Below are 26,063 nucleotides of genomic sequence, written 5' to 3' on the forward strand. Positions count from 1 at the left end.
TGGGAATGGAGGAGCTGCAAAGCCACAACTGATGGAAAGTTTGGACAGGAGGGACTCTGGATCTCCCTGGTGAATCTGTGCAGGGACACCAGGCTGTCTGTGCAGTGCATTATCATGAATGCATGAGCCCTACTGACTGTGTGCTCAAGTTTGTAAGAGCTGGGATATTTAGATCACTTTATTAACATACATGCATCCTACTGATCTGCACATGGCAATAGGGCAGTCCAGAAAAGAGCATAATTGTGCATAACAGTAGTAAATGCCTTTTTATGTACTTCAAGAACTGTGGATCTGAAAACAGATGGAGCTGGTGGAGGTTTCCAGTGCACTGCTCTGAGCTTTGGATTGTACTTTGATGTTGGGAGATTTGGGAGATTAGCTGGCAAGCTTTTTTCATTGCAGAAGCATGTCAGAACAACTTGTTGCTAAGGGATCCAGGCTTATGTGGTCTGAGGCAAACCCAGGGCAAGGCAGAGTCTGCTGGCTGCAGGAATTGGTGTTTCAGCAGCCACAGCTTTGCTGTTCAGATGGAAGGAATTCTGGTGTGTGCCTTGTGCACACAAGTTTCATGGTCACAGCTGAGGAGATTCAGGTTTGTAGCTGTAGAAGTTCAGTAGAGCTGCTACTTTAGAGCTGCCCATGTGGGATTTGGATGCCAAATTGCTGTCTGCTTCCAAATGCAGCCAGTCAAGTGCACAAATCTCTTGGGCATCCCTAGAAATCTCAGCCTGTGAGATCCCTGAGGTTGTCTCTGTCAGGGTTCCTGGGATATGATGTCTAAAAGGGGAATGTGGCCATACAGAGACACTGACATGTCTCACAAGGGGAAGGAGTTTTCTGCCTCACCTGTAACATCATCAGTTTGTGATCCTTGTCACTCCTGCAGTGCAGGAGGGGCTGTGTGTGCCTTGTTCTCTTTTCAGACTTCCTGCTCCTCTCAGTCATTTCAGGAGACCTGGAGGTCAGCAAGGAAGAAGGAAGGGAAATCAGCCATGTTCCCTGCTTCCCAAAGGCTCCTTCATGTGCTGACCTCTGCTCATTAGAGCAATCCTAACTGCAGCACACCTCCAGGTTATTTAAACTAACAGCATCCAGGTATTTTGTTGGAGAAGCCAGCTGCTGGAAGGTGATTGTGTTTGGGCAGGGACAGAGTGGGATTGTTGGGGTGTCTGTGCAGGGCCAGGGTTAGACTTTGCTGCTTTGTGGGTCCTTTCCAGCTCAGGATATTCTGTGATTCTGTGGTGCCTGTAGCATCCCTTTCTTTGGCTGGTGTGACAAGCTGCATCAGCACTCCTGTCCTGTTGAGGAAGGTGAAGGGAATGACAGGAGTGATCAGTGGGACAGCACTGCTCATCAAGGGGTTCTTCAGGAAGAATTCCTGCACCTGGGTGCTGGAGCTCTGCTCAGGACAGGCTCTCAGGGCAGGGGCTCTAAACAGCAGCTGTGTGTGAGCAAACCCTTCTTGCATTTGGGAGTGGGCACAGCACTGATGGGAAGTGGGAACAAACCTCTGTGTTGCACAGCTAATAGGCCAGTGGCCACGTGATCTCTCCAGGGTGAAGCTTGCTGTGCTGAGGTGAAGGTTTCCTGATCTTTACTCTTCTGATGGCCAAGCAGAAAGCTGCAACCTGAAATTCATGAATTCTGTTGTGTCTGTCTAGTTTGGCTGGAACAGGGTGATGGAGAACACGTGGTGTCAGCCTTTTGTAATTTGAATCCAGGGAAGTCTTGCTTTGAAAACCAGATGTGGAGAGAACATGCACACCTGGCAGCACATACTGGGAGCAGTGGGTCTGTGTGCTCCAGGCCCTTAAATCTCTGTCACTTCCTCCTGGAGGAACAATGGGACTCCTGATTATAAATCCTGTACACTGATTTGTTTCCTTTCACTCTCTGCAGAGCCCTCTCTCTCTCCAGAGGCCTCAGGCTGGGAGGAGAGGCCATGGGATGAGATTATGGGTTTGGCTTTTCTGGTGGTGTGTGAACTGGGAATTCAGTTCTGCCTCTCAATGGTTGTTTCTCCAGGTCAAAAAGTTTCTTTATAATCCCCTGTCTGTCTGGCAATCAGATACAGACTTCTATAAAACCTCTTTTCAAGGTATGCTGCATGTTGGTTATAAAACAAGCACATTCTTCTGGCTCCTGGAATTCCAGTTCTTTCTTTAGTCTTTCTTTCATTGTGTGGTTGAACCATAAGAAATCCACTGAAAAAAGAAATAGTGTATTTTCCATTATAGCTGCCATATGGCCTTACTGCTAATTTTTAATTAGCTGCAGGATGGTTGCATACACAGTTTATTTGGAGTAAGGAAGGAGACTGAGAGCTGGATGAGGAGATGTCTGTGTAGAGGCATGGTGTTGTATCTTTTTTAGTGTCTTTAAATAGAAGAATGTGTAATCCTCAGTGTTGTTCCACTAGGTCTGTTTGGCAGATGCATCCATTTGTGCCATTAAACAGATGCAGACACTTCTGTCATTTTTAAAATAGAATAGTGTTGTTTACTCCTGGCTTGTCTAATCCAGCAGATGGATCTGAAGGATTTGCAAAATTGACAGGATTTTCTTCAAAAATGATAGGCAAAAGTAACCACTTGCACTTTGCACTTAGCACTCTCCCACAGGAACAGGGTTATGAAATTTTACCTTGGGATTGCTGTTTGCCTTCTTCTCCTTGTATGGCTCCCAGTATTGTGAATTGGTTTCACTGGAAATTTAGGCATGGCAACACTACAGAATTTGGTCTGACAGGAATCTTGCTGCTCTACTTAGAATTCTGGAGTTAAATTGCAAGAGAAGATCGAGTCCAATTGTTGCCCCAGCATTGCCAAGTCCATCCCTAAATCATGTCCCCAAGGGTCTTTTTCATTATGTGCCCCCATTGCATCCAATAAAAGTGAAGATTTTCCTTAGCACTCCTTTTGCTGCAGATGCATTTGTAGAAACATTTTTATTGTCCTTTATAGCAGTAACCAGATTAAGTTCTAGTTGGGCTTTGACCCCCTTAATTTTCTCCCTGTGTAAACTCATGCCATCCTTGTAGCCCACCTGAGTTGCCTGCCCTCCTTTCAAGGTGATAAACTCTTTTCCTGAGGAGTGTCCAGCCTTCCTGGAGCCTTTGCCCTTCAGAGCTGCCTCCCAAGAAACTCTATCCCACTTTGAGACTGCTGTGTCCCATTTGTCACCAGGCTGTGTGTCATGCCAACTGATCCATGATCAAAAAAATCCAGATTTCAAGACCCTCACCAGACTTGGAGCCAGGTATTGATTATCTGGCTCTTCCTGCTGCCTCCCTCATTGTTCTCTGCAGCTGGAAGGAATAGGTAATTAAATTAGGTAATTAAATAAGCTTGTGCAATGGAGCCCTGTCAAAATCAAACTGGATTTTAATTGTGTCCAGAATGTCATGCTGCAAAATGGCCCTGCAGTGCCAGGAGCAGACCAGATGTGCTGCCTGTAAAGCAGATCCAATTCTGTCTACCACACAGACTGTGGCTGGGTTTTATTTTTGCATGTGGAAGGGCAGAAGCAGTCATGCCTGACCTAACCTAGTGCAGCAACAGTACAGCTTCAACCTGAATCTTTTATACCTTTCCAAGGAAAGCTTCTCTGATTATGTTCTCTTAGTTTGAGTTTCACTCTGTTTCTGAGCTTTTTGAGGGTCCCTTGTCAGGGAAAGAGACAGATGGGAAGATGAGAGGGACTGTCCACTCACTGCTGTATGGTTAAGGGCGAACACTATACATTTGTTTCCATCTGGTAAAAGAAATTGCAACTTTTAGTGAGGGACTTTTCTTCCCCTGAATGGCATTAGGTGTAGGTGCCATACTGCCCAGAATCTTGGTGGAAGGCATCCTCAGTGGAGCCCTTCATTTGCTGTTGATGCAGTGCTTGGTCAGAGGTTTCTCCAAGGCTGCAGACTCAGTTTGAAGCTGCCTGGGCTGGGGAATTCCACTCTTGTGCTGAATGCACAGGAGATGGGCACTGCTGTTTCAGGGGGTTTAGCATGTTGCAGCATAGCTGGTCTGATGATCCTGTTTGGGGAATGTGAAAGTTTCCATATCCATTGCAATCATGGACAGAGTAAGAACAGATGCAAGAAAAGGAGGGAAAGAATCCTCCTAGCCACACCTGTGTTGTGTGAGCTCTTTGTCTGTGTCCTGTCCCCTGGTTTGGGACTGACCTGATGTCTTTCAGATGTCCAGCACCACTAGCACCTTTTCTAGCTCACCAGTGCCAGGGCTCTGAAAGGGACCACAGAAAACTAGAACTGCAAATCCTGAAAAACGTTGGTGTGCTGAGTAAATGAGTAAAAGCAGCAGCAGGTCTTTCTGATACTTTGTGAAATGTGATGCTTTCTTGTGCTTTGGAATTGTTTTGATTTGATTCTTTGGCTGGCTCTTGTTTTTTGATTGCATGTTGATATTCCTTGAGGGATGTGCTTGGGAGACTGGGAAGTCAGTTGAAGGGCTCCACTCTTTCTACATAGTTTTCAGCAACTCCATTAGGAAATGCTGGGGCTATTTCTTACATGAACCCAGCAGAATTAAACATCTAAATGCTTTTATGGCAGCCACTGTCTCCACTGTACCTTCCCTTCATGGTCTGGCTTTTATCTGGCTCTGGGCTCTGAGTTCCAGGCTTTTATTGTGAGCTCTGTACTGCTTTTCACTGAAGTGCTTGTCTTGACAGGCTCCTCTGGTGCTCAAAGCAGAAAATAAAATAATTTCCCCCATATGACATGTCTGGAAAACACTGAGAAAACTCTTAAATTTTGTCGCCTGTATTTACACAGACCTTTCATCTCATTTTTAAGACACTGCTTTACTGCCCTGAGTGCAGGCAGGACGCAGGAAAGGTGGAGCTGGGCACGAGCAACCTTGGGATGTGTTACACTGAAAACTGTGTGTAGAGTGTTTAGGGTAAAGCTTCTAGTTTGGAGCATGGCCTGTCCCTCCACTGGTCCTCTGGTATTTACTAGCAAACTCTCAATGAGTGTCTCAAGTAGAGTTGCTCCATGTAAGTGTTTTTCTGGATTTTCTTTCTGGGTGACGTTTGGGCAGCTGCAGCAATGAGGCATGTGCACTTTCTGTGGTCTGCAGAACCACTTATCTTGGCTTGTTCTTCCTGTAGAATCATGTTTTTCGAGCAAAATAGTTGCTTTTTTTGAAGTGCAAGTCATATCTGCAGCCTCCTGTCCATTCCCCTGGAGTTTGGCTGCCAAGCTCTGTCCTGTCAGCTGAGGAAGAGAGAGCCTTGCTGCTGTTCACCTGCCATCAGAAGTGAGTCTGTTACTCTGTGCTTCTCTTGACATGTCCAGAAGAACAAACAGCATAAGATGTTCTCATATTTGTACAGTAAATTACTTTTGGGGGTGGTGGTGGTGACCTTTCCATCCCTCTGTGCAAAGGATATGGGGAGTGCAGGTGAAACTGGCTTGGCAGATAACTAAGGGGGGGTCATTATCTACCTACAAATGAAGTGTCAAACCATGTGGAAGGAAGTTGGTGGAGGAATGGAGAGCTGGTCACTTGTAAAATGTGCTAGCCTGAGCTGCAGTAGTGGCTTTTTTTGAAGCCAAGTGTTCTGCTTGATAAAGTTGGCAGGGTTAGATGGTTTCTGAAGCTGCTTTTGACTAAAGGAGCCTTGTTGGTGCTTGGCACCTTGTGGAAACCAACCTGCTTCATTTGGGATCTTGGACTGAGCTCCTAGACATGAAGTGCTGTTCCTTTAGCTGCTTGTGCCCATCAGCTTTGGTTGTAGGAGTGCACCAAAGCCTGAGAGGAGTTCCTAGGAGAACACAGCATTTCATGAAGAATGGATGGCAGTGAATTGAAAATGCCTTGATGGTTTCTACTGGGAGTGGACAAAGCTCAAGATCTCCTTCAGTCTTTTCCTTTTCTTACCAGTCTTTGTCTTTCCCTCTGCTCTCATACATCAGATTTGACTCCACTTTCTGCTGGAAGTTGTTCCGGTGCTCATGCAATGTCCTTGGGAGAACAATAACCTCCACCATTACTTCTTGGGCAGAAATGCCCCTTTCTGTGGTGGGAGGGAGTTATACCTGGGGGAGGCTGAAAGAGAACATTTTCCCCATTTTCAAGTAGAACTTGTGTGCAGGGGGAGGAGTGTAGCTTTCCCTGGCTGCTTTTAGGGTCCTCTTAAACTTCAGTCCTTGCCTGGCTTTTCCCACTTTGGCTTTTCCAAACTTTGGGATTGAAGAAATCTATTCAGGACAAAGCAAGTGTAGAAGCTATCTGCTCTGTATCCTTGAGGGTATCCATCTATTATCTTTTTTAAGTGTAACTTTACAAATACTTTAAAATACCATTCCTGTCCATACTGGTATTTCTGCTGTTGTTATTTAGCTATTTTTCTGTTTGTTTTTTATTTTGTTGTTTGGTTGGTTGTTTTTTTTTTTGTTGTTGTTTTTGTTTTTTGTTTTTTTTTTTTTTTTTGGTTGGCTCTTTTAATTAATTTTGCTCAGCATTAATGTTTGTGTGTCTACACAGTGAAAATTTACTTTTTTTTTTTTTTTTTTTTTTTTTTTCCTTTCTTGTCTGGCTAGTTTTCAGACACAGAGTTTCTCCATTCTGTGACATAATGTGGCTTCTGGAACCAGTAATGTCTGCAAAAGGAAGGGGTGAGTGGAGGAAGGGCTCAAGATGAGGTCTGAATGCCTCTTTGCCATAATGGATCCCTGCCTGATGGAGACAGCAACATAATACCACCAAAAAATGGAAATCCTCTTTTCACAGACACCCCCCAGACAACTCCCTAAAAAAATAAGAATATTCTTATTTGTGAAAATATGAAAGCAGTATATCACCCTTGCAAACAAAACAAACCCCAAACTTCTTATAAGTGTTTCCAACTGGCTCAAGTGTTGAATAGGCTCTTACCATGCTAGATACATGTTTTACCTTTGGCAAAAATTTTAACACATCTGTTTAAAAAAGTGTGGCCTGATGTTTGCAACTGAACCAAAAGCATTATTACAGCCCTTTAGAAGTTGCCTTTGGTTTTGCTTTTCCCTTTTCTTTTGCAGCTTTCCACTTCTTTATGTACCAGAGTCTGGCCATTGCCAGTGCCTTGCCTGCTGAGGCATATAAATAATTTGCTTTATTACCACAGTTCTGCCTTGAATGCAGTGCCTTTATGTGGATTTGGTCAGTCTTTGCCTTTGATGTGCCTGGGATTATTAATTCTCTGTTACAGTTAATGGCCACAGTCTCTATGAAAAGATCTCAGGGCCTTTTGTAAATGTGCAGTGATCAGTAACCTGAGCTGTGTGTGGCTTGTCTCTAGAAAAGAGTGCAGTGTTGCAGCATATTTGGGCCTGGCTCTGAAACCTTCCAGTTTATCAGTTTTTTCTTAGAAAATGCAAGATTTAGCAAAAATGCCTTTTGTTAAATGGGTCTAGAAAGTTGGTAGTTCTGAAGACAACTTTTTGTAAGAGTTTTGGCTGTCAGATGGAAATATAGTTATTTAGTTAGAAATTTAGAAATTTACTTGAAAAGTTAGGATTGAATCACGGGATGGAAGTGCATCAAGTAAAAGTCCTGGTCAGGCAGCACTTCTGAGCCAGCTGGGCTGGATGGGATGAATGCAAAGGAAAACACAGGAACCCTGGGATCACTGTCACAGCAGCTGCTGCTTGCTGCAGGGTGGGATTCAGCCTTGCAGTCAGAAATAACTAAGCTAAAATTAAGCAGCATTTACCATCTGTGTTTGTAAGATGCTTGTGGTCAGTTTTTCAATAACAAGGCTGTGAATAGCCAAGACTGAAGCGGCCTCTGCTGCTGCTGATACCTTTTAAAACTACACTAAAATTAAGAGTGAAGGTAGAAAGCTGTTGATATCAGGTGATCCTTTTAAAAAGGAGAAAGCTGCGACATCTTTTTATAGTGCTCCTGCTGACTTTAAAGGGCAGCTCCTGGCTTATGAGAAATCCTTGACTGCTCTGGTGGCACTTCCAACTTTCTGTATCTAATTGTTTGTACTGTGTGCAGTTTGCCTGTAATCCCATGTCTGAGACAGCCTGCCTGGCTTACAGATGTGTTCCATCTGTGTGTGTGATCTGCTCATTCTATTCATTTGTTTGAAAGGCCACCACACCTTCTGATGTGACTTGATCATGTTGACTGCTGACACTGCCAGGAGATTGTCAAAATATTGCAGGGCTGCTTTCTTGGGGACTGGTAGAGAAGTGACCTTTTAAATGTGAATTTAAATTTCTAGTTTAGGGGGAAACATAGGGTTTTTGCTGAAAGGCAGCCTGGGCTAAGCCATGCTCCTTCAGCTTGTTCTAAATGCCCTGCTCCTTCCTGCTTTCCCCTGCTGCAGTTTGCTGTCACTGGTCTGAAATGGGATGATCAGCCTTTAGAGAAAGGTGTTTGACACCAGCATCAGGTAGGGAGCAAAAGATCTGTGCCATCACCACAGGGGAAGCTGACACTTGCCAATCTTTTAATATCCATAATCTTCTACAGTACCTTTGGGTTTGTGAAGGCATGGGCTGAAAGCCATTCTTTGTTGTAAATTTGCATTAAAATACCTGTTGGGTTCTCCATCCTGATTATTAGCAGCCTCCATTTGCTTATTTGTGGGATCTCTTTTCTTTCCAGCATTGTGGCTTTGTTTCCTGTTCCTGCTTCTGTTTCTTTGCTCAGCAGTGATAAGTGGGGGCAGTGAGCAGGGAAAAACTCCTCAGCATTGTTCCAGCACAGTGTGAAAGGCTTCTGGAGGTGGGGAATGCCCTGGAAAATTTGTGTTCCTACATGCTGCCTCTGGGGACCCCTGTGTCCCTTGGTGTTGTTGGATGCTGCTGGGAACCAGGGGAAAAGCAGCCTTGAAGCCTTGGGTTTCTCAGGCTGCACAAGGACAAGAATTATAACAATGATCATGCACCTGCAGGGTGTGTGAGAGATGTGATGTTTTGCAGAAAGCATGTTTTCAAAGAGGTGTTGCTTTCTTGGACCAATGAGCATTTTTTATTCTGTTTTGCATGAATTACCCTGTATAAGTGTAGTGTTTCTATAAATAAAGCTCTTTTTTGCTTCTGCATTACATGAAGAACTCTGTTGCATTATCCTTTTCCCCCCCTCTCCTCTAGCCTAAAATGCAACACCTTGGGGCAAGCTCTGGAACCCAGCTGTGTCTTCACCAGAAGGTGCAGGTGACTTTCCTGGGAAGCTCCATGCACAGAAAACACCATCCCTGAGGTGCTTGCCCTTAGGCAGCCCTGGTGGGAGACAGGGAGGGATTCCTGGCTGGGACCACGGCCAAGGCTGTGTCCTCCCTCCTGGCCCCTGTCCCCAGCAGCTGGGAACTGATCCTATGCCTGCTCCTGTGTCACTGTGCCCAAATTAGGGGCTTTGGCAGTCTGGAGGTGGCAGTGCCTTATCCAGTTGCTGCCACTCCGTCAGCACTCAGACAGCCCATGGGCTCTGTCTGTGTCCTTGCTGCTGGGCTGGGATGGCAGGGCTGCTGTGCAGGAGGCGCAGAAAGGGAGGTAGGAGCACTCCCTTTGTGGCAGGAATCCCTCCATGAGCACCTGGTGTGCTGGGCTCTCCCTGGGAGGCAGCTTGGGGAAGTTTTCTGCTGGCAGAGCCTTGCTTTGCTGGCAGAGGTAGGAGGGGATGTTTTGGTCCCCTGGGATCTGGCACGGGGTCTGAAGAGAAGCATGAAGATTTCATGTGGTTCTTCATGTCATGAGGGATGGGGGCTTAATACACAAATTTGCATTAATGTTTTATTCCATTTTAGGAAACTGCTTAGAAACAAGGTGTTTTTGTCAAAAACAGTAAAGATAATTTTTTATATTAAAAAAGTGGACCCCCTTATGTAAACTTTTGGGAATAAATCTAGATTAGCTGCATTTAGAAATACTCTGGTTTGAAATGTATACATAATTTTTTCATATACATACACTGTGCCATGCTTTCACTGCCCAGAGCTCTCCTCAGCATTTGCAAAGCACTGGGAACAGTGATGCCCTGAGCATACTGAACACTTGGCATTCCCAGAATAACAGCACTGCTGTGATAATGAAGAGTGCTACATCTAGAAATAAAGCTAGTAGTTCCTATATAAGTCTTATTAATTGAAGTTTGGGCATTTATAGTCCTAGCAGGGTTTTAAAAAAATCAGACTTCAGTTTCCACATGAATTATCTTGTGTCTCTTGGTGGTATCACAATGCAGGAGTTGTTGGGGTAAGAAAGCTCTAATTGGGAATAATGCAAACAGGGCTGGGTAAGGCACATTGTTGGAGCTGATTTGATCTGTTGTATGAGGCCTTCTTGCTCCCTGGCTTTTTTTTTTTTATTTTTTCTTTTTTTTTTTTTTTTGTGGACTTTTTCAAGAAAATGAGAAGGAATGCTGAAAACAGGAACTTCAGCATTTCTTTACCAACATCTTTACTCAGGTTGAGTCTCAGCCTGAGGATGCTGTGTTCTGTTTGCAGTTGGGAACCAACGGGCATAAACCACCATGTCTCAAAATACCAGCCTGGGCTTTGTTTCTTGCACTCCATAATGAGGATTTTAGTGGTGATCAGGATCCTGCTGTGAACAAGAATTAAGTAATCTCTTGGGGCTGCAATTAAGAAATGTGAGAACTTGTTTTAAGCACCTCTTTCAGGTTTCTGTGAGGGAAGGAGTGAGGTTTGCAGTATTCTTCCCTGTTCTCCTCTGTGGCAGTAGGATCTCTGTCTTTTCCACTTCTGTGAGGCAGGAAAACAAATCCTGATGCAGGATTTTTTCCTTGATGCTAATGACAAGCCTGTGGTGTGTTTTTCCAGTGGCAAAGGGGAATAATGACGTCTCTTGAAGGGGAGAGTTTGCAGGGATACTGTGACCATTATTTAACTGTTCCTCCTTTTCTTTCCTGAGAAAAGTTTGCCTAGCAAACCTTATTCATTTGGAAGTCCTTGCTATTCCCTGGAAAGAGTGTGGGACCCCTCCCAAAGGAGACTGCACTACCACAAATGCTGTCACAAGTCATTTTAGATCATGCTTACTCAGAAATGCCACGGAAAACGTGGGGCTGTTGTGGTTTCATGCCTTGTAATCAATGTCATCTGAGTGTAAGGGGAGATGCCTTGTAGAGTATCAAAGTGTTACAGCAGTGCTGATGCTTTTCTTACTGATGAGCTCTGTGAAAATACTGAAGAGCTATACTCAAATTTAGTTCCTTCCTAATGGCAGGATGCAGGGAAGTATTTTAACATCCATTTTATTTATGAAGTGTGCTTTACTGATCTTCCCAATGAGAGTTGTAAGTTTAGGACAGCTGGAAGTAAAAAAAAATCAGATTTGTGTTCACCAGATCATGGCACATCTATTTTATCAAGTGGCACACTGGAATTAAATACATTTTCATCTTCATTCTGAGGATTTAATAAGGCCATAGCAAGTTGCATATTCTGCAGCTGGAAAAGGTGATGATGGGTGGGGGTGCTGCTGTCAGAAAAGGTTGGTTTTTTTTTTTTTACAGTTTGTTGTCTGCTCTAGGCTGGGGCCATCCTGCAGGCAAAGCTCACACCCCTTCCTTCTGGAGAAACAAGCACTCTGAGCTTGCTCTTACCACAGAATTGGGTTTCTTGCTAAAAGTTTCCAGCCACTTCTGTGGTAGCTCTGTTTAATAGGAAGCTATAAAAGGATGTTAGTTCGATTTTATTTTCCACTGTGGCTGCAATTCTCCATGCCATAAACTGTGGTCCTGTTCTGAAATGGATCTACCAGATGTTTCTGTTATCAAGAACCCTGTCCCCAACCTCTACATACACGTCAACTTTGCATTTATTACACTCTGTTTTTTGTTTTTTTTCCTTCTATCCAGTGAGTGACCTCCAAGAAGAAGGCAAAAATGCCATCAATGCTCCAATGAATCCAAGCACTGTGGACATCCATCCAGAAGACACACTATTAGGTAAAGTTTTTGTGCTGCAGGGATGGTTTGTGAAGGGCCCCACATCACTGCCTCACTGCTGAGTGCAGATGGCCCAGCTGGAACTGAGAGGGTTGGAAGAGACAATTGAAAAAGGCTGCACATTGCTTGTAGATTAGAAATTAAAAAGGCTAAATGGAGTTTGAAGAGCAGTGCCAAGCAGAGCAGTTTATGGATTCTCTCCCATGTCCATCCCCATTCCCTCACTCTGAGTCCCTGCAAGAGAAAGGGCTTAATTTAATAGCAAAAATATTAAAACTTGTTGAAATAAACCACTTTTATCTTTCCTGGCCACATGTCTCCTAATGTATGGAATTAGTTGGAGCAGCTAATTATAAGGCAATAAATCAAACATCAGGACAAATCATAAAAGAGTAAATTAAAACCAGAATGTGTTACTCATTTGGGTTTCCTGATTAGGAGAGTAGTAGGAAATGCACTTTTTTCCTAAGATGTGGTCAAAGTGTTGGTTGCTCTGTGTTGACATGTGTAGTCCAGGAGTGTCTCCAGTGATTTCTCCTGGATACCACTAAAGCTGGGGATGTCTTTAGGGGATGCAGGACTGCTGCTGAAGGCCTGTCCTGCAAAGATATGATCACCAGTGAATGATAAACCCAGTTCTGGTTTATCATGGTAAATCATGTCCTGTTATGGGTCAAGCCCTGTTCAGGGTTAGTGCTGTGGGTGTCACTTCCTTATGATGACTGCCTGACTCACCCTAGGCAGTAATGAGGAACTAAAGGAACAGGGTGGGGGACATGCAGCAAAAGAATTCATGTTTTTTTTTTCAATGGTTTGTGGAAATTTAGCAAGTGTTTAGGCAGCAGTGTCTTATTTTTTAATAAAAATGAAGAGCCCTGAAAGATGCTGACCCCAAATGTGTGGGTGAGGTCTAAGGTGACCAGTTGGATACTGGTTAGTCAGCCTTGTGTCCAGGGTGTGTCATGCTTCCCATCTGGCTGGAGTGGGAAGTCACTGCCATGTTTTAAATGGTTGCACTGAGCACTGTGACAATGGCCTGACCAGCAGTGATACCAAAATCCCTCCTTTGTTGTCCTGATAGAAAGAAAGAACTGAAAAATCAATAGGACAGTAGGATTGCACGTGACCTGCCTTCTGGCCATTAGAGAGCACTTCTCACACACCTCATCAGCAGATGAAATAGAAGACTTTACACCAGTGAAATCTATTTTTTGCTCTTTCCCATGCACCAGCACAGCTGATACAGAGCAGGATAATTTTATTTCATAAGTTTAATCAAAGGTTGAAGAGTTCCTGCACTCAGAGCACGTGTGACCAAGTTTTGGGGAACCAGAGGGTGTAGCCACAAACCCTCAGCCCAAATCTCAGCAGCTGCACTGAGTCTAGTGCATTAAGCTCACTAATATTCTTCCAGGTGCTGCAATTTGGGATGGGTGTTTTCAATTAGAAGTTAAATTCAAACTGAGGAGAAGGACAAAAGTAGTTCACTGTGATTTTTGGTGTGTTACTGTGAATGTGCCCCACATGAGGACAGGGATTTTTCCTGAACATTCTGCATAGGGCAGGGTCAGGGGAGGCAATCCTGGTTTGGGGAAGTGGGGCTGTGCTATTTTTGTGTGTCTCTAAAATTGCCTGGCACTTGGGGTCATGGGACATCCCCTGGCTAGGAGGATGAGCAGGCACTGCCTTGTCTATCAGCTGACAAGCCCCTTGGTGGTGTGGGGTGGTTGCAGTGCCAGCTGGGCACATTTAAGTGGATCTCACTGAGGTTTCCCTTCTTGCTTGCACAGAGGAGAATGAGGAACGCACTATGATCGATCCCAACTCAAAAGAAGACCCCAAGTTCAAGGAGCTGATCAAGGTAGGAAATCAATGTTTTGTCCTTCTTCAAACCTTTAACTAGTGTGGCTGGAGTAATTTGCAAGCTGGACACCCATGAACAGAGCTGAGGAATGGCAGCTTGTTACTGGAGTGGGAACTGAGATGAAGGTCAGCAGCAAGGTAAAGCTAAAAGCAAAAGTGGAGGGACAAGGAAAGGTTGAATGTTATGGACTAAGCTCCATTGTCCATTTCTATCCTTATGATTGTCATAAGGATCAGTGCTTGGCTTGAGTCTGTCTGCAGTCCCTACACATAAAATGCGGCTACCTTCTGTTGTGAAAGTTGGGAAGGAGCTTTGCAAAGCATTAGTGAGGTATCAGGAGAAGAAAGAACAGGACTGAAATGTTAGGGAACAAGGAGGGGACCTCTCGTGTTGTGGAAAAGTTGGAACTGAGATTCTTATTGCCCTGCATTCTGCCCTCAGTTACCTGTGTGCTGGTCCAGGGTGGTTCTGAGTCTGTCTCTTCACACTTACACCTGCCCAAGGTGTTGATAAGGTGTGCCCAGATGTGCTGATGTTTAAAGAGACTTCCTGACTTAGCAGTGCCCACAGTTCCTGCTGGCATGGAAGAGGACTTGCTCTTGAAGGATTTGTGTTTAGGAGAACCTTTTCTATGCAGAAAGTTGTTGGGGTTAACCCAGTGCAAGCTTGAGCAGGAAGAGGAGGGATAGCAAGCCTGAGCAAGTGTGATCTCTCTCAAAAAGATGTTTGTGCTGTGTTACACTTCCCTTCATTTCTTTAAAACAATTGTAAACATAATTTTTGTTGCGAAACGACCATACAGCTATATCTGTGTGTCTGTGAAGAGTTTGGATAGTGTACACCATTTCCTGAGAGGAGGCTCAGTTTGGGCATATTCCCTGCTTGGAAACCTGATGCACCCTGTCTGCTTTCCCAAAGTAAACTGCTTCAGCAAACTGCTCACCTGGTACATCTTTAACACAAGCCCAGAGATCTATTATTACCACTGCAATAACATGTTTGGCATCACAAAACCACATCAGACTGAGCTTAGCAAGGAGCTGGGCTCCAATTTCTGTTATTCTAATTCACCGGGAGTACATTGTGGTTTTAAATTAAGTGACTGCACATTCTTTCTTTCTTAGTACCTAAATCCATTAATTTGCTCAAAGGTGCAGTGGTCTTGCATCACCCTCTCAGAATGCAATGTGGTTTCTATGCTAGTGGAACAGTGATATTATCAGCTGAACAAGAGTCACTGTAGTGGAGGAACCAGATGTACTCTATGATTCAGGAGACTTGATACTGAGCCTGCAATTGCTTTTAAATTGTGAATTTTCCTGCTGAGTTTAATACAAGTTTCTGAGTCTCCTCCAGATGCTGTAGTCTAGCAAGATCATATTTTTCAGATTGAAAACCTGAAAACCTCCAGGAGGAATGAAAACCAGGGCCAGAACAGTGCCTGAGGATAATGTTTGAGTGCATGGCCAGTTCAGGGTCACTAGGCCAGTTCACACTTGCACAAGCAGAGAGGTTCCCTTGGAATGGGATCACCTGGTGCAGGGAGCAGCATGGAACTGGAGATGGTTTCCTTGGGATCATCCTCGAAGGAGAGATGTGTTCTGTAGAGTGCCTGTGTAATTTGGGTAATTGTTAATGATTTGCATACCTCTCAGCAGTTGAAGTTTTTACTGAGATGGTGTGAATTCACACTGTGTTGGTGTGAATCTGTGAGCCAGGGAGAGGTTTGAATTATGCTGGCAAAACTCATTTTATACTACAGAGTTTGGATAATGCAAAAAAAAAAAAAAAAGGAATAATTTATTCCTCGTTTTCTGTACTTTGGTGGTTAATGTCATTTTCCAAAGCCCCAGTGCTGGATGAGAATTGCTGTGCTTTAGAAACCCAGCCAGCAGAAAAGTGTCTGCCCTGCAGAGCCTGAAAGGAAAGCTCTCCATGGACTAGTGAGGAGTGGGAGCTTGAATAGACGGAGGTTTTTACAGCTCCACGTGGTTCCTTCTCTCCCCCTCAGAGAGGAATTTGCTTTTTCAAAGCTGGCAGTGGCACTCAATTTTGTTGGGGCCAGCCCAGATCTCTTTCAGCACCAGAGTTAGAGGTGCCAAGAGTTTGCCATCACTGATGCTCAGTGTTTCTGTCCTGCCAGACACATGCAGTGGGGTAAATGGATCTCAGTGCAGAGAAGCAGCAGAGATATCTGCTGCTGCTGCTTTAGTGCCTCTTTGTCTCCACCAAATGTTGGTTTAATTCCTGCTAACCTCACGCCATGGGAATTATATGCATTGTGGATTGGGCATTTGGAAGTGATTTTGACAGAGCTTTTGTAACTCTAGAGGGACAGACTGTACAGTATTGTGGTAATGCACAGACCAGCAGACGAAAAACACAACAAAAACCCTCATTCCTCTCTCTCAGCAAGGCAAATATACAGAGAATCTCCTTGTTGGAAGCTGCTTACTTGGGGATGTGAAAATTCCTGCTTTAAGTCTTCTTGCACCTATGAAAAGCATTATAGTGCTATTTGTTATCACCACACACAGTATTCTAAAAATAGTCACAAATTGCCAGTATGAAGTGTTCAGCAAAGTTCCCTCTCTGGCCAGCACTCTTCTAAACTTACTTCATTTGCTCTCTGTGTAATGAAAATTTTGGTACATGGCTGAACAGGCCTAAAGCTGAAAATTCAGATCAGGGAAAAAGAGATGAATTACTGGTTTTATTTATTTGTGTGTATAGATATTATATTCACAAAATGCTCTATTTTGTGTCTGAAATATGTGAGTTTCTTTCACTTGTTGTCCAATATTTGCTTATTTTCTGTATTATAGGAAAAATATGAGAGAGCTTTTGCTAATTGAATGTAAAATTTTAGAACGTCAGCTTTCAAGAATTGGGTCCTGTCTGAAAGTGCCTTGACCACTGGCAGCAAACCACAGTTGTAAGGTGGTTTTCCTCCCTTTAAAGTTTTTTGTAAGATTGGCTGATAACTGCAAAAACTTCTAGCCTCTAAAAGACTCATCTAAACTTTATACAGATCCAAACAGTGCTGTTCTGGATGCTGCATGAAAAGAGTAAACATTCTCATTTGTAGTAAAACATTCAGTGTCCTGGAAGATACCAACTTTTCCCATGTCTGGTTTTATGGCTTTTTTTAGGTTTACTGAGGTGAAGAGAAAACCAAAATGAAGCCACTGTCCTTTGACATGTGGTTTGTCACATGTGATGAAACCAAGCTCCCTAAATGCTCTGAGAATCCTTCCCCTTGGTTACAGGATGTCAGTTCTTTTGAGAATCCTTCCCCTTGGTTACAGGATGTCAGTGATTTGTGCTTAGCCATGAGACCTGAATATGAATTTTTGCTATTAATTTTTATGCTCAGCCCGGAGCCAGTTTCATACCTTTGATCTCTGCTTGCTAATTCTGCCAGAAACTGAGGGGAAGTGGGTCACTGAAGCCAGGCTTTTCTTTCTGTGCTGTTTTTTGGTTGCTGGGCTTCCTGTTTTCCCATTGTGCCAGATGAATTCATGTATTTTGTGTTGTTTTGCATTCTTTCCACTACTGCACAGAGGTGACTGTGGGGTCCTCATACTCTTGAACTCTGAATTTTTGCAGCTAAAAGTGCACATGTCTGAGCATTTGACCCAGTTTGAAAGTTCTTTTGGTGAGTGCAGATGTCAGGCATGGTTGTGAGGACATAAGAATATTGTATTAAATTTTTAAAACCCCACTTCTAGCCCCAGATATCATAGAAGGCTATAGAAAAGCAGCTTTTTATGAGCCCAAAATGTAATATTGAGCTGCAGCTGTGTGAAGTGCAGGCACGGGAAGGAAGCAATGGGTAGAGGAGTGTGAGTCCAGACTCATTGAGGTTCAGCATCATTTCATGAATAGGAAAAGCTTCTGTCTGCTTCCCACCAAGCACCAACATGCCTGTGTCAGGCTGTTGAAATTTTGAGACATTCAGGTTATTGAGTATTTCCTGCTTCTGCATTTTTAGGAAGGAGAAATCACAAAGAACTGCAGAGAGCTGACTTTCTGTGAGCAGTCAGAAGCTATTTCTGCAAGTTTGAAGTTTCAATAAGCAATTTGGTGTTTCCTCTGTAAAAGTTAAAAAATCTGTGTTGAAATTTTTTTCCAGGTTTCTATTCCAGACATAATCAAGAAATCAAGAAAGGCTTGGGATTTTTTCATTACAGTACTTTCCAGTCTTTAGCTGTTAAAAAAAAACCAAAACAACTGGATTTTTTTTCCTTTGCATATTCATTTTTTCTAATGGAGCTGGAGTTGTAGTCTGAATAGGAGAAAAGTTAGAATATTCTTTGGGATATTATTCTTTGATTCGGGTACTAAACTATTAAAATAATAAAATAATTATGGCTAGACCTCTTCAATTAGTGTATTTTTTGTAGGTTTTTTTACTTAATTTTTTTGAGGGCTAAATTTTTGTGAAGCATTTAATTAGTACGTAGTGTAAGTGTTTTCCTTTTTTAAGACCCTGTACTGTGATTCTTGTATATCTGCACTCTTGGAAATGGGATGTTGGATCTTACATTTTATTCTTTTATTTTTAATTCCTTGGCATTTTCTAGATTCTGACTTCAATACTGTTCAGCACGGGACAAACAAAGTAAAATGTTTATTAATGGTTTCAAATAGTTTAGCATCCTGAGTCTTCCTTTAACAAAGCTTTTTGAGGACTTCTTGAAATCCAACCATCCAACTTCTTCTTATAGGGACTGTAATAGGATCTGATGATTACATATATTCTGCTGATCTTCAGATAATTTTTAAAGTCTATTCTGTAAATCTCACAGAAGACCTAAACCTTTTATGATTTTGATTTCTTCAGTTGACTTTTTTATGGATGTTTATGTGTTCCAAGCTTGTATAATTATAGAATTAGGCAGTCACTTTTGAAAATCTCTTTCTGGATGATGTCTTGTTATCTAGGACTGATTTTTCTGTATAACTGGTGAAGTTTTAGAGGTGAAAGATGTGCTTCTCATTGGCTTCCAGCTGTGGGAATCCTTTGCTGTCTTGTTACAGGGGAGCAATGGGGTGGTGATGCTGCTGCTGCAGAGCTCACCCTTGTGTTTCCATTTGTCCTCAATCCACCTCCCCTCTTCTTGTGCCTCTGTGAGAGAGGACCTCTTCTGACACAAGCTGCTGATATTGAATAATGAATGACATATCAGAAAACCCTTCTTTTCAAAGGCAGGTCTTTGGGACAGTCATTTTTATTAGTGAGGTTTTAATCCCTCTGGACAGCTTAGAGGGCAAAGATGATTTAGCATTGATGCTCATCCTTGCTTTCCATGGATTGAGCCCTTGCCAAATCACTCAGCTAAAACTTGCCACTTACATCCTGTCCCTATCTTTAGAGCTGACTTTCAGCCCTGTGTATTTCCAGCATGCTTTGGAAGTACTAAAGATATGGATTAGAGGTACATGAAGCATTAGTGTTTCACATTAGGGTTGTAAACTCTTTCATGGTCACTAGCCAGATTTGAGGTTTTCAGGTTGAATGAACATCAGTAGCTTGGTTGAATGTCCTCATGACCAATATATTCAAATGCTTGTGTTCCCTAGGATTCCCAAGGTGGGGATTTTCCACTGGAAATATATATTTTGTTTATTTGCTTTTGTTTCATGATCTCATGTATATTGAAACTCCAGAACTTTCTTAGCTATCACAACTGCCATGAAGAGGCAGAAATATGGGGACTAATCTGAAATTTAAATTTAAAGGATCCACAACTTTATATGATGCAAATTAAAGATTATAGAATCTTTAAGTGAAGTTTATTGTTTTTAGGTGGCTCTGGTTAATGGATTTTTTCATGTCTGTGGTTGGCAATACTCTTACAGAACCAAGGAAATAGCAGGAGTTAACATTGTGTCTCTTCCCACAGAACTGTGTTATTTTTGTGAAAATAATTTAAATTTCCAAGTTATAAATCAGAGGAGAATGCTACTACCAGCTTCAAACAGTCAAATCCTATTTTCCTGTAACTGTTTGGAAATAATTGGTTTTGGCACCTGGAAAACTTAGCTCAGTTCCTTTTCTTTTTTCAAGATTCTTTATGTTCATTCCTATTTTGCAGGTGACTGAATGATTTTGTAGTTATGGTAGCCAGCATATGGGAACTGTTGAAGCTGCAAAATGATTATCAGACCCATTTGACCAAGATTTAGATTCTGGAGTTTTTTATTCTGCAATAGTTGAAGATAAAGTGCCTTGTCTTGTTGTCAAGACGCGAGTTAAAAGCAATAGGGGGCCAATGAGATGCTTTTATTCTATTTCTTTTTGTTTTTGTAAATTCAGGTCTTATCTCTGCAAATTGGAAATACATAAATATGTTTACAGTTCACCTGTTTTATAGTCCTGATTACTGCCTTGAATGAAAGAAATGTGTTTCAATTGGCTTTAAATATTGGCCTCTTTTTTCTGTGCTTGCAGGTTCTGATTGACTGGATTAATGATGTGCTGGTGGAGGAGAGAATCATTGTCAAACAGCTTGAAGAAGATCTTTATGATGGCCAGGTGCTGCAAAAGCTGCTGGGTGAGTCCACACAAGAGAAGGTGACCCCAAAGACCTGCAGGGCCCAAAATTAGCCTGTTCCATGTCATTGGATACCTCTGGGAACCAGGGAAGCAGAATTGAGATTTCTCACCACACTGCTCAAGAAAAACATAAGAGAAAGAAATTAAATCAATGATTTTGCACCTGTAGGATGTGTGAGCTATGTGACGTTTTGCAGAAAGCATGTTTTCAAAGAGGTCTTGCCTACTTGGACCAATGAACCTTTTCTATTCTGTATGGCACGATCTAACCTATATAAGTGTGGTGTTTCATGCTTTCTTTTGCTTCTCTGTTGCACAAAGAACTTTGTTGCTATATCCTTCTCCCATAGCTCAAGTGAAACACTTCCAAAGATGCAGACTGTGCAATAACTCAACATCTCAGGGAGATGGTTGATTTCACTGAAAGCTGCCTCAGCTTCTCCATCTGTTCTCCTCAGGCTGTCTGCTGAGAGGGGAGGAAGTCCAGATGATTCCTAGGTATCTGTTTCCTGGATTAACTGTGATCCAGACAGCTGAAATTTGGGGTAGAAAAGGAGTGGAGAGGTTTGTGTTCCTGCTGCCAAGCAGAAGCCATGTGGTCCCAGATTTTGTCAGTGCAGTTTGCTTTTGAAAGCTTTTGGGCTAAGAGCTGTTTTGAGGTCCTGGTAATATTACTTTTGGGGGGAAAAAGAGAATGCATGGCAGCAGGCATGTGTTAAAAATGTGCATTTCTGTGTGAGTGATACATCAGGGGGCACACTTGGTTGAGAATTTGGGATTCTGCAGACCCCTTCCATCTTTGCAATGTGTGGTGTAAGTGCAGGAAGCACAGTGGAGAAGACTCAGGATAGTGCAGTGATTTGTAGGGGTGCTTTTAGAAAGCAAAGAGGCTTGACGTTCCCAGTACTATGTAAATCCGCCCGTTTTTTCTTAGCCAGGCTGCTCTCAGCTCACTTCTGATGTGTTTTCAGGAGTGGGCAGGGCTGTGGGGTGTGTGTGTCACAGTGGGGCAGGGGGACCTAGTGCTGCTGGTTCCACTGATTGCTGGGTTTTCTGCACAGACCCTTTAAATGTGTTTTGATGACCATCCACAAACTTTTAAAATTAGTTAATAGCAATTAGCTTTGTGTGCAGTTGAAACACCTCAAAAATAATAACTTGAGGAATGAAGCAAGAGTACTTTAAGCACTTCTGGGTTAGCCTGCAGCCAGGAGCCTCAAAATGTGGTACAGATCAGCATTGTACAGGTAATTTTAACTAGGGAATATTTGCTGGAATCCAGTTGTTATTCATAACTCTGTTTCTGAAGTTGACAGTGGGTTTCACTGTAGCTGTCTCAGGTGTCACTGCTTCCTCACACTCCCTCTGGAGCCATAGCTCAAGCCTGCAGACATTTGAAAGGTGCTTAGTTGTACCTAAATATGTGTGTGAGAGACACTGAGGGGCTGGAGCGTGTCCAGGGAAGGGAATGGAGCTGGGGAAGGGGCTGGAGCAGCAGGAGGGGCTGAGGGAGCTGGGAAAGGGGCTCAGCCTGGAGAAAAGGAGGCTCAGGAAACCTTCTGGGTCTGCACAACTCCCTGACAGGAGGGGACAGGTGGGGGGTCAGGCTCTGCTCCCAGGGTACAGGGACAGGATGGGAGCAAACAGCCTCAAGCTGTGCCACGGGAGGCTCAGGTTGGATATTGGGAAAATTTTTCCGCTGAATGGGTGGTTAGAATTTGGCACAGGCTACCCAGGATGGTGTTGGAGTCACCATCCCTGGACATGCTCAGGAATCCTGCAGATGTTGCACTTGGGGATGTGGTTTAGTGGTGGACTTGGCAGTGCTGGTTAGTGCTGGGACTCAGTGATCTTCAAGGTTTTTTGCCAGCCTTCCAAATGGTTTTCTGTGTAGATCAGTGAGATTTAGCATATCTTACAGGAGGAAAGATGGACCTGGACATCTTGCAGCCTGAGATCTTTAACTGCACCAGCTTTTACTCATTTCCTGTGTTTTGTGCTCTGTCTGGAGAGCAGATGCATCTCCCCTGATCTGGAGCTACCACAGCTCAGCCCCAGCCTTGTGCTGTTCTTCATTAGTGTCTCTGTTTCTTCCTTCAGCTTCCTTCACCTGTCAGGGATAACGCACAAGGTGTGGCCGTTAAACTTCAAGTAATACTTGACCATTGCTTGTGAGTGAGAGGTGTTTTGTCTTGATAGCCAGGCTCAGGGAAAAAAAGGGTTAAAGAAAGCAGCTAGTCACTGGGCTTATGCTGGAGTGGTTTGAAATAAGGTATTAGTAAATGACTGGTGTACATGGAGCTCTTTGTTTAGGTAATTTTATTAAGGTGCAAGCAGTGCCACTCAGAGAAGCTGAAATTGCCTAGTACACATGATCTTGGTGTGAAAGGAAATAAATTTGTTTGCTGACTGACAGCTAATGTGGGAGCCCTAACATGTGACTGGAAAATTAATTTGCTTATTTTGGTAATATTGATAAAATAATATTAATAAAAATTCCCTGCTTTGGATTGCTAGAAACAGTCAAGATGTTCAAAGTATTTGTTAGTTGATAACCTGCAAGTCTTTTCTCTTTGGGTTATTAGAGCACTTATGTATTGCTGCCTCTTTAAAAAAAAAAAAATAAAAAAAATCTTCAGCTAGATAAAACATCCAGAAGAAACATACTCTTGAACTTGAGAGCAGAAATATATCCATTATTGGAATAAGAAAATTTTTCACATCTCTGAAACATTTTTGAAAGAGTCTTCAGATTCTTTAGAATCTCATTTTGTGAGAACAGTTTTGGTGAAGCATGTTTTTCGTTTTAGAGAGTGGAATAGTATGTAATTGCAATGTGGACAACCAATCCTGTCTTTCAGGACAGATCAGCACAGTAAATTTGGCCACATTTTTCATGGATGTGGGGAGAGAACAGAGATCAGCTGTCCCCATTGCTCTGGTGGCTGGAGGACTCTCCCACCTTCACCTCCCTGCTTTTTCTTTTTGTAGAGAATTTTTGTTCCTGTCTCTTTTGCAAGGGCCACAACACAGAGGAAGAGAAGAATGAGCTGTCTATGACTTTGGCCATAAATAATTATTTTACTATACTGAAATTTTAGTAATGGAATTTTACACATTTTTCTGCATTATTTAATTTTGGAAGCAATCTACTTTGATGCGACAATGTCAACAAGATTTACACCTGTACAGGTGAAAAAAAAATGGGGACGTATAATTAATATTGCTGCTAGCTTGATCTCTAGCTGAAAGTTGTTAAATATTTTGACACCTGATTGATGAGCATGTTCAGCCAGACTTTACCAGTTTTGTCACATTTTTATTGGAACTGAGACACTGTAGTGAAAGTTTTACTTTCAGCTATTTTTCCTTCCAAGGAAAATAATTCTCTTAGAAAAGTTCTACTGGACTCCAGTGATCTGTGCTTGTTATCTCCACACAGTTGAGTCTGGTTTTGTCTGCTCTTATTTATTTATTTATTTATTTTGTTTGCTTTCCAAATGCAGAAAAATTGGCTGACCGTAAACTGAACGTGGCAGAGGTGACACAATCTGAAATTGGTCAGAAGCAGAAGTTGCAGACAGTCTTGGAAGCTGTCCATGATTTACTCCGACCCCATGGCTGGACAATCAAGTGGAATGTTGACTGTAAGGACTCTTATTATGTTTTCTGTCTCAGTAAATGTGTTTTCACTTAGGAAGTCTGCTAAGATCACTTTTCCTCAGTATTCTCCAGTGCAGTGAAAAGCAAGTTAGTAAGTTGCTTGTGAGACTTGTAAGTTAGGCTTAAAGGAAGGGCTGAATTTAGGCTTTGCTACCTTGAAGTTACCCTGTAGACCTTACTAATTCAGGAAATAGAGGAAGAAGGATACAAAAACTGTATTGACCAAAAGCATTTTTCACTGCTTTTCCCCCTTAGAGCTGTTTGTTTAAAATAACCTCTCAGTATCCTTTCACTTGCTTCATTTCCCTTGTTCCCTGCAGCCATCCATGGCAAGAATTTGATTTCCATCCTTCACCTCCTGGTGGCTTTGGCCATGCATTTCCGAGCTCCCATCCGGCTGCCCGAGCACGTGTCTGTGCAGGTGGTGGTTGTACGGGTGAGTACCAGCTCCTGGCAGCAGCACAGGGGATTTTGGGCTGCTCCCACTGTCCTGGTTTGGAGGACAGGTATCTGCCAATAAAGGCAGGAGCTTCTCTTTGAAATGGAGAATGTAAACACCCTTCCTCCAAGTTATTATAATTTTGAAATTAAGGGGCTCTCAGGCAAAGATATTGGAATTAGGAATAACAGTTCTTTACTGGGAAAATTAAAATAGAAATACAGTATTACAAAGAACAATCCCAAAACACTGACAGAGTCAGGATACAGCCTGACACCTTGTCAGTCAGATGATGTCTTCCTGGAGGGAGGATGGGTTGTGGAAAAGATAAAGGTGATTGCTCTAGCTGGTTTAAAGATGGCCCATTAGCAGGTGGTATGTGTGACAGAGATAAGGAATCACTGCCCCACCCAGCTTCAACAGATGGTGACAGAATGCACATTTCTGGCCATATCAACCCAAAACACCCACCCACTGCTTCTCATCTCTTGTCCTTCACAAAATCTGTGTCCCACTTGTTCAGTGAGCCCCATCCCAGGAGTGCATTTTTTGGATTGCATGTGCTTAAATGAGACCCAAGAACAGAACATCTTTAGTAATTTGGGGGCACCCTTTGCTGTTGCAAAGCTCAAAGTATGCAATGGGATTTTGTATAAGGAGGCATTGGGCTTGTAATTTCTGTCACTCCAGTTCTTCTTTGCCATGCATTTTTTGCAGAGAAGCCATTGAAATCTAAACAGGATAGGAATGAGTCTGAGCACATAAAGTCTCCCTAGTCTGGAATGCCTGTTAGCAGTGTTGTTTTTCCCCAATGACTTCATGTGCAGACTCAGACACGTTGTTTTCCTTGGCGGGCCTGAGAGACTTTCATCATTTCTTTCACAGTCTTGTGTTTTTGTTAGCTTTCCTTAGATATGGGGAGGAGATCTGACCTAAGGAGCCCTGGCTGGTTCCCCCCTGCCCTAGATACTGCTCTAGTTATTCCTTTCTCTGCTTGGTGTCAACCATTTCCTTTCCCTCTACAAGAACTCTACTTTCAAGCATCTGTGCAGCTTCTTTTCCCTTGCCTTCTATCCCAATGAAAGCTTCCCATGGGACCCCAGTTTTTCTCCCAGCTGCTCAACCCCAGGCAGATGTGTTCCAGCTGCCACTCTGCTCCTGCCCTGCCTGTTTGCTGTGGCACTCACTCTGCAAGTGCCATTTACTGTTCCAGCTGTGAGTTTGCTTTCAAGAATGAAGAAGATAAAGTGATCCCACACCCTTTTTTTTTTTTTTTTTTTTTTTTTTTTTTTTTTTTTTTTTTTTTTTTTTTTGAGAAAATCTGGATCCCCTTTCAAGACACAGGGTGGTTGATTAGATGAACTTAATTTTGCTATATATTTAAGCAATGGTGTTTTCCAAGTTGCCTGTCTGGATGCTCTAGATGTGCAGGATGTAAATGAGAAATTGATACTCCTGGTTCAGAATAAATGTGTGTATTATCTATAGGAGGTGATTTTGAACTGCTTTACTTCTTTCAGAACTGAAGTCAGAATTTAAGAACAGTGAGTTAGTTATAAAGTAACATGAATGTAAGTAGGAGATGATTTATTTTTAAATTTC

At 42.8% G+C, this 26,063-nt stretch overlaps 1 protein-coding gene across 3 annotated transcripts in view; it reads left to right on the forward strand.

Annotated features, from left to right (window-relative positions):
- The window catches only part of PARVB (parvin beta), a 47,313-nt gene that overhangs the window by 5,058 nt on the left and 16,192 nt on the right, over positions 1–26,063 (forward strand). The window contains exons 1-6 of one of the 3 annotated variants that reach the window (XM_079303817.1): positions 5,182–5,282; positions 11,844–11,933; positions 13,724–13,794; positions 20,255–20,357; positions 23,866–24,006; positions 24,343–24,458. In XM_079303817.1, coding sequence (XP_079159943.1) covers position 5,282; positions 11,844–11,933; positions 13,724–13,794; positions 20,255–20,357; positions 23,866–24,006; positions 24,343–24,458 — 522 coding nt within the window. In that variant the 5' untranslated portion in view covers positions 5,182–5,281. Of the gene's footprint in view, positions 1–5,181; positions 5,283–9,425; positions 9,515–11,843; positions 11,934–13,723; positions 13,795–20,254; positions 20,358–23,865; positions 24,007–24,342; positions 24,459–26,063 lie in introns of those variants that run through there. The other 2 variants (XM_079303816.1, XM_079303815.1) reach the window with 2 other exon arrangements.

This window comes from Erithacus rubecula, assembly GCF_903797595.1.
Source record: "Erithacus rubecula genome assembly, chromosome: 4".
NCBI classification, from domain to species: domain Eukaryota; kingdom Metazoa; phylum Chordata; class Aves; order Passeriformes; family Muscicapidae; genus Erithacus; species Erithacus rubecula.